The 15,968-nt window shown below is 43.9% G+C and overlaps 1 protein-coding gene across 6 annotated transcripts in view; it reads right to left on the bottom strand.

Moving 5' to 3' along the window:
* LOC140476825 (anion exchange protein 2-like) overlaps positions 1-15,968 on the bottom strand; it is a 261,146-nt gene that overhangs the window by 26,282 nt on the left and 218,896 nt on the right. For 5 of the 6 annotated variants that reach the window (XM_072569628.1, XM_072569629.1, XM_072569630.1 and 2 more), the window contains 5 exons: positions 13,948-14,053; positions 8,005-8,189; positions 3,399-3,615; positions 3,042-3,248; positions 1,417-1,565 (listed from right to left, as the gene is read on the bottom strand). In XM_072569628.1, the coding sequence (XP_072425729.1) occupies positions 1,417-1,565; positions 3,042-3,248; positions 3,399-3,615; positions 8,005-8,189; positions 13,948-14,053 (864 nt within the window). The remainder of the gene's footprint in view (positions 1-1,416; positions 1,566-3,041; positions 3,249-3,398; positions 3,616-8,004; positions 8,190-13,947; positions 14,054-15,968) is intronic. The other variant, XM_072569633.1, reaches the window with a different exon arrangement.

Below are 15,968 nucleotides of genomic sequence, written 5' to 3' on the forward strand. Positions count from 1 at the left end.
TTGCAGCTTTTGTGTGACTTCCTGCACAGCTCTATATATGCACGGAATGATATTTGCAGGAAAAATTACAGATGCTGGTGCACCAACTTTTTTTTTATAAGAACAGGATTGTTATGGCACAGGAGACTATTCCACCCATCGTGCCTACACCTGTTTCATTATCTCGGCCAATCCTCTGCCTTTTCCCCATATCCCTGAACCCTATTTCTAGTCAAATGATTATCCGACGCCCTGTTGGATGCCTCCAGCACATTTCCAGACAGACCCTAGCTACACATTACATTACCTTTGCTTTATTTGCACATGATTTTCATCTACGCCCTCTTCATAGAATCGTAGACTTTTACAGTCGAGAAAGAGGCCTTTCGACTCGTCTGTGTACCGGCTGCCCAGCTAGTCCCACTCACCAGCCCCATCTTGTTCGTTTTATTTTCACAGGCGAGAACAGCATCTCTCTGTCCAGCCCACTCATGATTCTGAAAACCCTGAGCAAATCTTCTCTCCAATGAGAACAGTCCCAATTCCTTCAATCTATTCTCATCATTAAGGTTTCTCATTCCTGAAATCATTCTTGTAAATCACTTTTGCACTGTCTCCAATACACATTTTCCCATAAGGTGACATCCAGAGCTGTATACAACACTCCAACGGAGGTACAACAAGTGCCCTGCACAAGTTCATTATCACTCCTTGCTCTTATACACGATAGCTGTCGAGTATAGCTGAGGACACTGTGTGTTTTATTAACAGCTCTCTCCACCTGTTGATTCTAGAATGCCAGGCTGACGTTCTGAGGAGATGGATTCAAATCTCAACGTGGTGGATGGCGAAATTTGAGTTCAATAAAATCTTGAATAAATGGCTTGCCTAATAGCAACCGTGTAACCATTGCCGATTGTCATAAAAACCCATCGATCACTAATGTCTTTTAGAGAAGAAAATCTTTCTTTCTTACCTGGCCTGGACTATGTGTGACTCCAGACACAGCAATGTGACTGACCCTTCACAAGAGCAGGAGAGATATGGGAATACCACCAGCTACATGTTTCCCTCCAGGCTAGTGGGCAGCAAGGGATTGGGAGTAATTGCTGGCCTAGCCAGTGACATTCACATTCCATGAATTAATAAAAACGTTATGGTTCCAATCTCCCTTTTAACTTACACATTCTTTCTACTTCTGTCAAAAGTCAGAAGTTCCAGCTCACCAGAGATTTCAGTCTCTCATCCAGCTCTGTCCAGCTGAGGGAGTGCTGTAGGTTTGAAAGGGTAGCATTTCCAACAATGCTGCATTGGTCAGTGTGGAACCAGGCTATTGATTCAAGCTCTAGCTGGAGCTAAACTGATTGCTGAGCAAGGTTAGAACAGCTGACTTTGTGCAGAACATTTCCCAATTGGATCCAAGCCTGAAACACGCACCTTAAAGAAAGCCTCTTCAAAGACAAGCAATGGTCCAGAAAACCCAACGACCAGCAGTGGTTGCGCTCCCAACAAACCAAAGATCACCATTTGTATAGCCGTGGATATGATCAGCTCGGAAACACCAATCAAACCCATGGTCTTCTCCCCTGAAAAATCAACATCATTTACTTGGAAATCAGTCATCACCCACACCCGGGTAAATATTCCCCAGAACACCCACACCCACCCGGGTAAATATTCCCCAGCATACCCACACCCACCCGGGTAAATATACCACAGCGCACCCACCTGGGTAAATATTCCCCAGCACACCCACACACACCTGGGTAAATATTTCACAGCACACCACGGCCACCCAGGTAAATATTCTGCAGCGCACCCACACCCATCCAGGTAAGTTTTACAGACCCATTGAAAGCACTAAACTATTTTGCAAACCACATCCAGAGCACCGGATGAGCTTCTCTCCATCCATGCAATTGTTAAGGTCAGGATGGGCTCACAATGTGACACCTCTCTGGTTTTTCACCCAAACTGACCCGTGTGTGTGTGTCAGAGCTGAAAATGTGTTGCTGGAAAAGCGCAGCATCCAAGGAACAGGAGAATCGACGTTTCGGGCATAAGCCCTTCTTCAGGAATCAGGGCCTTCCTGAAGAAGGGCTTATGCCCAAAACATCGATTTTCCTGCTCCTTGGATGCTGCCTGAGCTGCTGCGCTTTTCCAGCAACACATTTTCAGCTCTGATCTCCAGCATCTGCAGTCCTCACTTTCTCCTGTGTGTGTGTCAGCAAAGACACTGACCACTGGCTGGCTGTCCTACAAAGGCATTATCACAACTAACCATCATTGTCTACTCATGCAATTGGAATAGATGATGGTGCTCTGTTTTCCATATAGAGTTGGAATGAATAAACTGCTTTGGGGTCTGTTGCATTCTCTAACAACAACATACTGTTTAGCTGCTGTGCAACATAACCTCCACAAAATATTGGCTGGTCTGTTCAGCCCTCCTTTATCCTTTCTTATTTGTTTTTCAGAACAACACTAACAAGGTAATGTTTACTCAGAGTCTGGATTAGTGTGGTGCTGGAAAAGCACAGCACGTCATGCAGCATTCGAGAAGCAGGAATTCCAGCACCACTCCAATCCAGACTCTGGTTTCCAGCATCTGCAGTCCTTGTTTTTACCAATGTTTACTCAGAGGCCATTGGTTGGTAACAACATAAGACAGTGTGAAAGTTAGTGCGCACAGGCCAAATGAAATAAATAAATGAAATACCAAACTCTCAGTATTAACATGTTGCAATTTATAAGATTTGCAGTTTGCAGAATGGTTGGTAAGATTTTTTAAAAATAGATATTTTGCTGAACATGGGCATCAATTGCAAGGCACGCAGATGTTGCTGATCCCTAACTGTCCTTCAGAGGGTGCTGGAGAGCTGCAATCTTGAACCATCGAACTGTTTCTTACATTGCAACGATTACACTTCATTTAATGAGCTGCCAGACCCTTTGAGACATCCTGAGATTGTGAAAGGTGCTACAGAAACTCAGGTTTGTTTTTCCCCAGGGCCTCCATTCACAAACCATTCAGTCCAGATGACAGAAGTAAAGTTTCTTACCGAGTAACCCTCCAAAGGTGATGGCTGGTGAGAGGCAAGCAAAGTAAATGAAGATGATGGCAGCCATACACTGAGGGTTCAGAGCATCCTTGAAGTCACTGACGTATTTAGGGTACCTCCGGCGTGCGTCTCTGACAACCCCCCCGAAAGGTTTCCCTGACCGCCTGAGGGGGTCTTCCTCTTCCAGCTTCTTTGGTTTCAGCAGAGCTGGAAGGAATAAGGGGCCACATGAGTAAAACTAGAGTGTGGAAAACTCAGCTCAGAGCAGGACCTAATGATGGCTCCCCATTCAAATCTCTGTACCCACTCAGCAGGCTGTGGTTTAACAGCGCACACCCGGATTCCCTAGCTGCCTACCTCGATCCTCCTGACTCTTGATCTCCTTGAACAGCACCTTGTCCTCTTTCGCCTGCCTTTTCTTCAACATCTTGCGCTGGAACTGAGCAACAGACAGCAGCAACTCTTCCCCAGGGACATCGGAGGGAGGAATGACAATACTGCTGTCCAGGAACTCATTGATCGCACTCAACAAGTCATTTCGATCATCTGCCTGGTAAGCAGCCCGGTGGAAATTCTGTAAGACAAAAGGAGAGTACAGCTCACTGAAAGAAGGGACTGTGGAAGAGAACAGTGAGGCATAAAAACAAGAACAGGAACAGGAATAGGTTCTTGTTGTCTAGAGGAATTAAGGGCTACGGGGAGAGTGCTGGCAAGTGGAGCTGAAATGCGCATCAGCCATGATTGAATGGCGGAGTGGACTCGATGGGCCGAATGGCCTTACTTCCACTCCTATGTCTTATGGTCTTATGGTCTTATAGGAATAGGCCATTCGGCCCCTCAAGCCTGCTCCACATTTCAAAAGACCATGACTGACCTGAATGTAACTTCAAACCCACACTCCCACTTCCCTCTGATAATCTTACATACACCCCATTGCTTAACAAGAATCTAGCCAGCTCAGCCTTAACTACATTCAAGGACTTTGCTTCTACTACTGTTTCAAGACAACAGTTCTCACGACTCTCAGAGAAAATGTTTTGCCTGATCTCGGTTTTAAAAAGCCAACCCTTTAAACAGTGAGTGGAACAGAAGAGGGGGGAGAACGAGCGTGAGAGGGGGTAAATGCTAGATTATGGCACTGTCACCTTTTCAAAGATTTTACTGATGACTGAGAGTAAACTGATTGTGTGGTAATTGGCTGAGTTGGATTTTCTTGCTTTTTGTGGGCAGGACATGTCTGGACAATTTTCCACATTGTTGGGTAAATACCAGTTTGTTGCTGTACTGCATTATCTGGGTGTCTGGAGTACTTAACAGTCATAGAGATGTACAACGTGGAATCACACTCTTAGGTCAAACTTGTCCATGCCAACCAGATATCCTAAATTAATCTAATCCCATTTGCCAGCATTTGGCCCACGTCTCTCTAAGTCTTTTCTAGTCATGTACCCATCCAGATGCCTTTTAAATGGTGTAATTGTACCAGCTTCCACCACTTCCTCTGGCAGGGCAGTTCATTCCATACAGACACCACCCTCCACATGAAAAGGTTGCCCGAGGTCCCTTCTAAATTGTTTCCCTCTCACCTTAAACCTAAGCCCTCTAGTTCTGGGTATTTACCCTATTCATGCCCTTCATGATTTCATAAACCTCTATAAGGTCCCCCCTCAGCCTCCAATGCCCCAGGGAAAATAGCCAAGTCTATTCAACCTCCCGATATAGCTCAAACCCTCCAACCCTGGCAACATCCTTGAAAAGGTTCAGAAAAGATTTGTAAGTTTAACAACATCTTTCCGATAACAGCGAGATCAGAATCAAATGCAGTATCCCAAAAGTGGCCTAACTAATGTCCTGTGGAGCTGCAACTATACTCAATGCTCTGACCAATAAAGGCAAGTGTACCAAACGCCTTCTTCGCTATCCTGTCTACCTACGACTCAGCTTTCATGGACCTATGAAGCTGCACTCCAAGGTGTTTCTGTTCAGCAGCACTCCCAGGACCCTACCATTAAGTGATAAGAACACTACGCTATCACTTCCATTTTCATGTTAATAAGAAATCATGTACAATAATGTGAAGTTGAACTCCTGTATCCCAGTAACATTCCCACTGTGCTAGTATTCCTCATGACAGGTTTATGATGCATTTCCAGCTGTGAGCCATTTTCTTTTGATCTGGTACATGTTTAGGATTGATAGTACTTACTGGTCCTTTCAGATTTCGAAGGGCTAGTAAATACTGACCTTATTTCTCTCCAGGAAGCGGAGGCAATTAAGCCAAGTGTTTTTTGGTCCCTGCACTAAGAATTCAGGGATTGCAAGTTAGCTGTGCTTACGCAAGGGGAATATCTCCTGCCCATGCAAACTCTGAAGTCATGGCTGAGTACTTTATAACGATGGGGTAATTTGGATAAGCTGGGGTTACTGTCCTTGGAGCAAAGGGAAATCGTGGGCTGTGCTGGTGAGAAAGAAACTTACTCAGTGGGTGGCAATGATACAGAATGAGCTGTCGACAAGGAAACCAGAGACAATGAATGATTTCAAAAGACAACTGGGTGGGAAACAAACTTGCAAGAATATGGGATTATAGCACAGGAATGGGACTAACTGACTAACTGTAGAGTGGGCCATCATAGTTTTGAGAGACCAAATGGCCTCCTTCTATGCCATTAAGACTCTGCGTTACATTTGCACATGCAGCATGAGGTCTCAGGAGTCTGTAATTATTTAATATGAGAGATACCTTTAAGAGCAGCTCTGATTTCAGTCACTGAATGATGGCTTTTCTCTTGCAAGCCATGTATTGCCAAAATTATGGACTTTATCTACGAGCAAACATTTTATTTAAGGCAAAGGTTGGCAAATTATTAAATGCAGCAATACTATTTTTCAAAAAGCTATTCCAGCAGTGATTACAAGATGCCTGGAGTGACAAGTAGGCATTCTCCCCCCAGTAAATAGTTTGAAGATGTAAAGAAGGACTTAAAATATGTAAAAAGTAAAACCTGTAACACCATGTGGGACTTGAAACAATAACCCTGTGAATTTGAGTCCTATTATCAAACAAATGAGCGAGCTGGAATATGTAGAAACCCCTATATTTGGTTAACGTCCTCAATAATAAGACTGTAGATTCACAATGGCATGGTGATGTGAAAGCCAAGGGTCAAAATCCTCCCATCATTTTAATGTCAGTAAACGAGTCTCCTTAAACAGCAACTGCTGGAACTGTGTAGAAAGGTGTCATATGTGCCAGTGGCAGGTTATTATTCTTAATGTTGTTGTACCAGTGCCATAATGTTGAGGATTCAAATTCCAGCAGGTCACATTGTATTCAATGTCTAAAACGAACACCATCAAAGTGGAGGATTCTGGTCAAAACTGAATTAGACTATGTCTTTGAGGGAAGGGGACCCTCACGATGTGCACCTATTCCACTCAGTATGACTGCTCTCTCACCCAGGTTTCCCAGTATCATACCAAGCCAAATTGATAAAGAGTTCTTCTATACTCGGAATGATCATCGTGTGGTATAAATTTATTAGACAGGATGTACATGTATTTGCAAAGGCAAGGACTGATTAGGGATAGTCAACATGGCTTTGTGTGTGGGAAATCATGTCACACAAACTTGATTGAGTTTTTTGAGGAAGTAACAAAGAGGATTAATGTGGGCAGAGTGGCAGACGTGATCGATATGGGTTTCAGTAAGGCGTTCGACAAGGTTCTCCATGGGAGACAGGTTAGCAAGGTTGGATCTGATGGAATACAAGGAGAACTAGTCAATTGGATACAGAACTGGCTCAAAGGTAGAAGACAGAGGGTGGTGGTGGAGAGTTGTTTTTCAGACTGGAGGCCTGTGACCAGTGGAGTGCCACAAGGATCGGTGCTGGGCCCTCTACTTTTCGTCATATATATAAATGATTTGGATGTGAACGTAAGAGATATAGTTAGTAAGTTTGCAGATGACACCAAAAAGGGTACCTCAGATTACAACGGGATCTTGACCAGATGGGCTAATAGGCTGAGAAGTGGCAGATGGAGTTCAATTCAGATAAATGCAAGGTGCTGCATTTTTGGGAAAGCAAATCTTAGCAGGACTTATACACTTAATGGTAAGGTCCTAAGGAGTGTTGTTGAACAAAGAGACCTTGGAGTGCAGGTTCACAGCTCCTTGAAAGTAGAGTCGCAGGTAGATAGGATAGTGAAGAGGGGTTTGGTATGCTTTCTTTTATTGAGTACTGACACGGGAGGTCATGTTGTGGCTGTACAGGACATTGGTTAGCCACTGTTGGAATACTGCGTGCAGTTCTGGTCTCCTTCCTATTGGAAAGATGTTGTGAAACTTGAAAGGGTTCAGAAAAGATTTACAAGAATGTTGCCAGGGTTGAAGGATTTGAGCTACAGGGAGAGGCTGAACAGGCTGGTGCTGTTTTCCCTGGAGCGTCGGAGGCTGAGGGGTGACCTTATAGAACTTTACAAAATTATAGATAGGATAAACAGACAAAGTCTTTTCCCTGGGTTGGGGGAGTCCAGAACTAGAGGGCATAGGTTTAGGGTGAGAGGTGAAAGATATAAAAGGGACCTAAGGGGCAACATTTTCACGCAGAGGGTAATGCATGTATGGAATGAGCTGCCAGAGGACGTGGTGGAGGCTGGTACAATTGCAACATTTAAAAGGCACCTGGAAGGGTATATGAATAAGAAGGGTTTGGAGGGATATGGGCCGGGTGCTGGCAGGTGGGATTAGATTGGGTTGGGATATCTGGTTGGCATGGATGGGTTGGACAGAAGGGGCTGCTTCCACGCTGTACATCTCTATGACTCTAAGCATATAGGACAGAAATAGGTCACTCAGCCAAACTGCTCCACGCAGTGTTTACATTTCAGGCATGACTCAATGCAGGTGAGTGCCCTCAGGCCTCAATCAGGTACATTTTCCAGGACGGATTCACACCATTACCTTGTCTGACATCAGAGTGGAGATGGAGCGTCCAATCTCATGGTAGTCCATGTTACTTGTGCTTGGTCCCAACAGGATGAAGAGGAACCGGACAGGGACAGGAACCTCCAGCACTGACTCCAGCTCGACTGCTGTCTTTAAGCGGACGTATGCCATGGTCGGATGGTCCAGGAACTCAACACAGCCTGAAGGGAAACAAAAGGTAACAATCTCACCATCACAATGTGCCTCAAAAGATGGAGAATAAAAATGAACATTGGGAAACTTGTTCAATACAAAGTAAAATTCTCTCTGAATTGTCACATCAAAATGTCTCAACGTATACAAAACATTACTTAGATTCAGAGCACACCCTACTCTGCAGAGTTCCTATTGAACACTCCCAGGACAATTATTTCATGGGGTTAGATACAGAATAAAACTCATTGTACACTGTTCCCAGCAAATTCTCCTAGGACAGCTACAGCACTGGGTTAAACACAGTGTAAAGCTTCCTCTACACTGTCCCCAAACACACCCAGATCAAGTACAACACGGGTTAGTTACATAGTTAAGCTTCCTCGACACTGCCCCATTAAATACTTCCAAAACAGGTACAGCATGGGGTTAGATACAGAGTAAAGATGATAGTCTCGGTACAAACCAAACATATTCTCAGGAGGAAGAAAGGTGGGAGATTCAAAGCTAGTGCACCCTGGATGATAAAGAAAATAAAGATTAACATTAAACAGAAAAAGATGAACAACAGAAATTAAGTAGAACACCAGGAACATGATAAAAGATGCTATATGAGTAAAGAAAGCATAAAAGATTAGCAAGTAATCTAAAAACAACCCATCGGCCTTTGAAATAACTCCAGAGGCTGGTTTTCTGTCACTGAGTTACCCTTTATTTCCATGTGGAGAGTCTTTGTCACTGATCCAACTCCCTCAGAGCCAGCTCTCAGAGTGACCAGGGTGTCTGACACTCTTGTTTATATGTGTCAGCCAGGGCTCCCTGATTGGACCGGGTTAATAGCCCCATTCAGTGAACTCATTCTATAAGGTCCACCTGGCTGACCTTGATACAATCTCTGCATCCCTTCCCCTCTGAGTGCAGGGATGTAGGCTTGTTCTTTCTCTTGAAGCCTCTCCTGGGGCGTTTTTGCACTGGGTCTGGTTCCTCTGACTCAGTCTTAGACAAAGGCGGTGTGTACCGGACCTTAGCCAGCTGCTTGCAACCAGAGAATCTCAGAAGAAATTCATTCTCTTCCACACGCAGTAAAGGCATTGAGGCATTTCTGGCTGTTCTGAGGGGCTGGGTATGTTTCAGTCCAGCCTCTTTTGCAAGTTTGCAGCTTTCATATGCTCCACGTTTGTTCAGGATTACCTCACCTCCCCAAACTTTATACGTCACTGGATCTGACCTACCATTGACCATGACTTTACCCATGCAGGGCCATTTCTGTGGTTTTGGCACCAAACCTTGTCCCCTGAAGTAAGCTGCCTCTCATACTTAGCAGAGTCTGGTATCTGACATAGGTGTTCCTGATGCTGTTTCACCCTCACCGCCAAGTTTAGGAAGATCAGATTTAACCTGGTACAGAATCTTCTCCCCATTAGAAACTCCGCCGGAGCTATCCCTGTAGGTGTACGTGGGTCCAATAACCAAATATGAACCGGGACAGTTTGGTATCGAGTGAAGCTATGGGCTGCTTCTTTAAGGAGGAGAAAGTGAGGACTGCAGATGCTGGAGATCAGAGCTGAAAAATGTATTGCTGGAAAGCATTCCTGAATGAGCATTCCTGAAGAAGGGCTTATGCCTGAAACGTCAATTCTCCTGCTCCTTGGATGCTGCCTGACCTGCTGCGCTTTTCCAACAACACATTTTCGGCTGCTTCTTTAAGCCTGCCTTCAAAGTTTGGTCCGTTCTTTCTGCTAAACTATCGGACAATTGGTGGTATGGAGTTGTTTGTATATGCTGAATGTCATTCAACTTGAGGAAATATGGGCAGCACGGTGGTTCAGTGGTTAGCACTGCTTCCTCACAGCGTCAGGACCTGGGTTCAATTCCCACCTCGGGCAACTGTCTGTGTGGAGTTTGCACATTCTCCCTGTGTCTGCGTGGGTTTCCTCCGAGTGCTCCGGTTTCCTCCCACAGTCTAAAGACGTGCAGGTTAGGTGAATTGGCCATACTAAATTGCCCGTAGTATTAGGTGCATTAGTCAGGGGTAAATGTAGGGGAATGAATCTGGGTAGTTTACTCTTCGGAGGATTGGTGTGGATTTGTTGGGCAGAAGGGCCTGTTTCCATACTGTTGGGAATCTAATCTAATCTAAAAATACACCCTCGATTATCCGAACATCAATTATACGAATTCTAGATTATCCAAATGAGATCTCAAGGTCCCGTAAAAACGCTATCCGTTATCCGAACAATCTGTTATGTAAACGAAGTACTCCCTGCCCAACTCGTTCGGATAATCGAGGTTGTTCTGTACTTGAATTCCTTGCTGGTAAATGATGGCCTAGTCTGTGACCAACACTTCCAGGAGCCCATATATTGCAAATGATGCTCACAATTCTTGGACCAAGGCTGAAATGAGGTCAGGAACTGGCAGAACACGAACTGGGCATCAGTCAGCAGGTTGTTCCTTGGCAAGCGCTGCTCTGTGCACATCACCTTACTAATGATCGAGTGTAGACTGATGGGGTGATAATAGACCGGACTGGTATTACATTGCATGTTCTAGACATACCTGGGCAATTTTCCACATTGTCAGAAGGATGCCAGAGTACTAGCTATACTCAAGCTGTTTTTTAAAAAAAAAATTCATGGTACGAGGGCGTTGCTGGCTAGACCAGCATTTATTGCCCAGCCATAAGTAAGTTTGGTGTGGGCCTACAGACATAGGTAGGCCAGATCAGGTAAACCTGACAGTTTCCTTCCCTAAAGGACATTAGTGAACCAGATGGGTTTGTCCAACAATTGACAATGGATTAATGGTCTCATTTCATTGGACTCTTGGTCCCAGACTTTTATTGAATTTAAGTTCCACTATCTGCTATGGTAGGATTCAAATCCAGGTCCCCAAACCTTTAACTAGGTCTTTGGGATTAACAGCCCAGCAGTAATACCACTAGGCTGTTACCTCCCCTCCCCCAGCTGGGTAGGCGCACAGCTCATCCCACAGTTCTTGGGCTGTGGGAATTACATTGCTCCAGTTTTCTGACATCATCTACCTCGAGCTTGGTAACTTGGGCCTATGTGATCCTATTTCACACAACCCTTTCATTTATTTTCATCCTGTCCCACCTTCTCTGACACCACCTTACTATTTCCATCTGCTTCTTCAGTGAAGACTGATCTACATGACTCAGTCAATAGCTCACTCAAGCCCTTTGCCTCCACAAAATGTTTTCTTTTTCTGTCCTTAATCAGTCATACCATTCCATTAATTATTTGATTTGAATATACTTGGAAAAGACTGTAGTGATTGTAATGAAGTCAACCAGGTGGACCTCATAGAATCTGAGTTCCCTGATTAGGGCTGTAAATCTGGTCCAACTGAGGAGCCCTGGCTGACAGATAAACAGGAGGGTCAGAGGTTCTGTTCACTCTGAGAGCTGGATTAGTATCAAGGACTCTCTACATGTAAAGGGTCACTTGGTAACAAGAAACCTGCCTCTGAGGAGTTATTTCCGACAAGAGAAGAAAAATTCGCTCCTTTAGAATTTTGCTTGCAACAGTCCTCTGTGAGCTGGGAGAGCATTGCTGGCATCATGCTGTTAGTTGGGAAACATGACTCGTTCAATCCTGCTGTTGAAGACTGGGCTCAGTATGTGGAAAGAATGTGTTATTTCCCCTGGGCAAATGACATTGGGGCAGAAGAAATGCAACGAGTAATTCTGACAGCTTGCGGACCCACAGCTTTTTCAGTCATTAGGAGCCTGACATTCCCCGATGCACCAAATACTAAAATCTTTCAACAGTTGACAGATTTAGTTAAGAAATATTGTGACCCCAAGCCTCCTCCAATTCTGAAATGCTATTGTTTTTACTTGGCAATTCAAGAACCAGGAGAATCTATATTAGGATTGTTGACAAGGTTCAGATGACTGGTTTAACTCTTAATGAGATGCGGACAGACTGTTTGGAGTGTGAGATTAATGATATAAGCATGCAAAAGCAACTACAAGCTGAAGCCCAACTGGACTTTAAACTGACACTACAACTGCCTTTATCATTGGAAAATGCAGCAAGTGGACTATATGAGTTGCAGAGTATTCTGACAGAAGTCGATCCCATCACCAGTCCAACTGAGCTTGGGGAACACCACTTGAGTGAAGGCAATTACACAGCCTCACTCAGGACATATCCTGAACAGAGGTGGTCTAGGTCAGCCCACAGTAAAACCCCAAACCAAAGCCAAGCTCAGTTGGACTGGTGATGGTATCCACTTCTGTCGGAATACTCTGTCGGAATAAAATTTTCTTCAGGTTCTGTGCGGACAAGCGATTGTAGATACTGCCGGTATGCGGACTCAAGACTGCAAAAGGGACCGATTAGACCAGAGTAAGCGAACTCATAGGCTGGTATCCAGGAGAGTGCACACCATGAAAAGTCCATGTACATCTGGCTTGGAACAGTTACATTGCCTAGCAACATCCAAATCAGAACCAATCAAAATAAACATTTGGTTAAATGGTCACCTGGTTCTCATGGAGGTAGATATTGGCGTGACTGTATCGACCTTTGCAGAGCCAGTCTTTAATAAAATTTGCTCTGGACTCCAAACCTTAAGTTTGCTTAAAACCTTAAGTTTGCATAAGACCTTAGCTAGACTGAGAACCTATACCGGGGAATGGTTACAGAGTAACAGGACAACTTCAGTCCGGTCTGTTATGGGAAGCAGCTGGTTCAGTTCCCACTGATTCTAGTAAAAGGCTCTGGCCCAAATGAGATGGAGTGAAACTGGGTGAGAAAGAGTCACCTTGATTGGCTTAATACTTCTCAATTAGAAAATTGCTGCTTGAGTGGAATCCTAATTAAATACCCAGATGTTTATCAGGAATGTCTAGGGACTGTCAAAGGGGCCAAGACCATCTTGCATATTGACCAGGAAGCACTTCCAGGATTCTGCACGGCCCACCCAGTGCCATTTGCCTTACAGGCAAAAGTGGAGACAAAAACCAGGAGGTTGGAAAGTGAAGGAATCATCAAACCAGCCCAGTTTGGGGAATGGGCAGCACCGGTTGTAGTGACTGTGAAACCTGACGGGTCGGTCCACCTTTTTGGGGATTTTAAACAAACAGTAAACCTCTTCTCGCAGCTGGATAAATACCTAGTGTCTGGCATAGAGGGTTCATACACAAAGCTGACAGGGGGACTGCCCTTCATATTGCTGGACATCAGCTATGGGGTGTACCTGCAATTGTAGTTAGATGGGGATTCCCGGACGTACGCTACAGTTAACACCCCAGAAGGGTTTGGACTGATATATGAGACAGCCATATCATCAGTCTGTGCCATTTTTCAACAGATGACGGAGAACATTTTACAAGGTCTACCCCAGTTGACAAGGCCAGCTTATACGTGTTGGAAGATAAAGTGAGGACAATCAAAGGTGCCCTGGCTCCCATGTCCGTACTGGAGCTGAGGTCTTTCCTTGGGCTGGTGAACTATTATGGAAATATCTGCAAAACTCTGCTGTATTGTGTGGTTGAATTTCAGTGAAAGATCACCTTGTTAAATAAAAACAGAAACAGAATATGATCTTTCAACCAGATTTCTATCTGGGATCTGACTTAGCCGGTCAGAACAGCAGCTGGGATCCTAACACTACACTGTCCCTATCAAATACCCCAGGACAGCTACAGCATGGGGTTAGGTGCAGCTTAATGCTCCTTTACAATGGCCCCACAGATACCTGGCTGCATTGAAAATATGAACATTTGTTACTTACCAACGAGTACAACTGTGGCCTCGGCATTGTACGGGATTTTCTCCAACAGTTTGAGTTCGTGCTTTGACCTTGATCTCGTCATCTCTGTAGAAAGTGGACATTCCTTCTGTAAGAAGTAGAGAAATAGGTTAAAGGCAGAGGCTTGACAAGTTACCATCATAAAGAGGGAGAGAGATAGAGACGGAGTGCACCATAGCAGATTATCAGACTCCCCTAATCTCAATTTTCAATGCTTTTGTGATGACTGATGTCAAACTAACTAGCCTCTTATCTCCCTTCCTCCTTGCTTCAGTAGAAGAAAAAAAATCTTTGAAACAATCGAGATCCCAGGCCTGTTCACTGTAGCGCACAGTTTGTTTCCCACCAGAATATCACCTAACATACTTTCGTGTTATTTCTATCGTTTATTGAACACCACTGCAAAATAATTGTTCAGTTTATTTGCCATATCTTTAGTTTCCATTATTAGTTTCCTAGCCTCACTGTCTGAAGGACCAACACTCAATAGCTAATTGTTTCATTTTTTGAATAACTGTAGAAATTCTTCATATCTGTCTTTGCATCTTTTGCTAGCTTTCTCTTGTATTCTAATCTATCCCTCCTTATTAATCTTTGTCATTTTTCTCTTCTGTTTTTCATACTCTGCCCAATCTTCTGACCTGCTACCTATCTTTATGGAATTATAACTTTTCTTTCAACTTGATACTACCTTTGACATTCCCAATACACAACAGACGATTGGTCCCTACCTTTGACTTTTCTTCATTAGAATTTCTAAGCATTCTGAAAAATCCCTTTCAATATCTGCTACTGCAATCATGCCTCTGTATAGGTTACCAGCTCATACCACTCGCACCAACATTCATCTCTTTGGATTCAAATGTAACATGCATTTAGATACAGAGCCTTATACTCTGATGCACTATTACTGCTAATGTGAATTAGACTATTGTTAAATCTTTCATCTTTTAGAATGGGTTGCAGGTTTCAGTTCATTAGTATGTAAATCCCAGAACTTCTTTTAAGTCACATTGTTGAGATAACACGGTTTTATTTTAAAAAAGTGACTTCTCAGCTCAAATAATGTATTAAAGGTATGAGGTTAGAGTCTGTCTGTATCCCAAATCTTGAGTCAGACTGGTTCTATTTCCAAAGTGAATTTACAAAATATTATAGGGATTGACTGCCTGCAGATTGTGCATTTTTTGAGCAACATAGAATGTATCTGCAAATGCAAACTCACCCCATATGTGTCTGCACATGCATGAGAGTCAGAGAGAGAGACAGACAGACAGACAGAAAGAGAGCGAGAGAGAGAGTATGACTGCTTACTAAAGTGTGTGTGTTTGCGTGTGTGCAAGCTTGGTAAAGTGTATGTGTGAGAGTGGAGTATAAGCCAGTGAGAGGGTGTTTGTGTGGGTGAGAGGGTGAGAGAGAGAGTGTGTGTGTGTGTGTGTGTGTGTGTATATGTATGAGAGAGAGCGTAAGTATGAAATGGCTTGTTCAATATATCACAATATATCATTTCAGTTGCATGACACTGTAATTTTTTGCCATAAATTCTGTGTCTCTGATGATCCTGCTCCACAGCTACCTGATGAAGGAGCAGCGTTCCAAAAAACCCACCTGGTTCACCAATGTCAATTAGGAAGGAGATCGGCCCAATCTGGCCTATGTGTGACTCCAAATCCATAGCAACCATTCACTAGATTGACTCTTAACTGCCTTCTGGGCACTTAGGGATAGACCTCTATTATTTATGATCTACATCAATGACTTGGAGGATGGGACAGAGTGTAATGCATCCACATCTGCTGATGATACCTAAACAGATAGGAAGGCATGTTGTGACATTCTATAACTGTGCCTCTCATTCTAATAGATAGACTGAGTGGGCAAAAAGTTGGCAGATGGAGTTTAATGTAGGAAAATGTGAGGGTGTGCCCATTGGTACAAAGAATCAAAGGCAGACTATCATTTAAATGGAGAACAACTCCAAAAAAGACAGATCTGGGTGAAAC

Source organism: Chiloscyllium punctatum, chromosome 5 (genome assembly GCF_047496795.1).
Source record: "Chiloscyllium punctatum isolate Juve2018m chromosome 5, sChiPun1.3, whole genome shotgun sequence".
NCBI classification, from domain to species: Eukaryota; Metazoa; Chordata; class Chondrichthyes; order Orectolobiformes; family Hemiscylliidae; genus Chiloscyllium; species Chiloscyllium punctatum.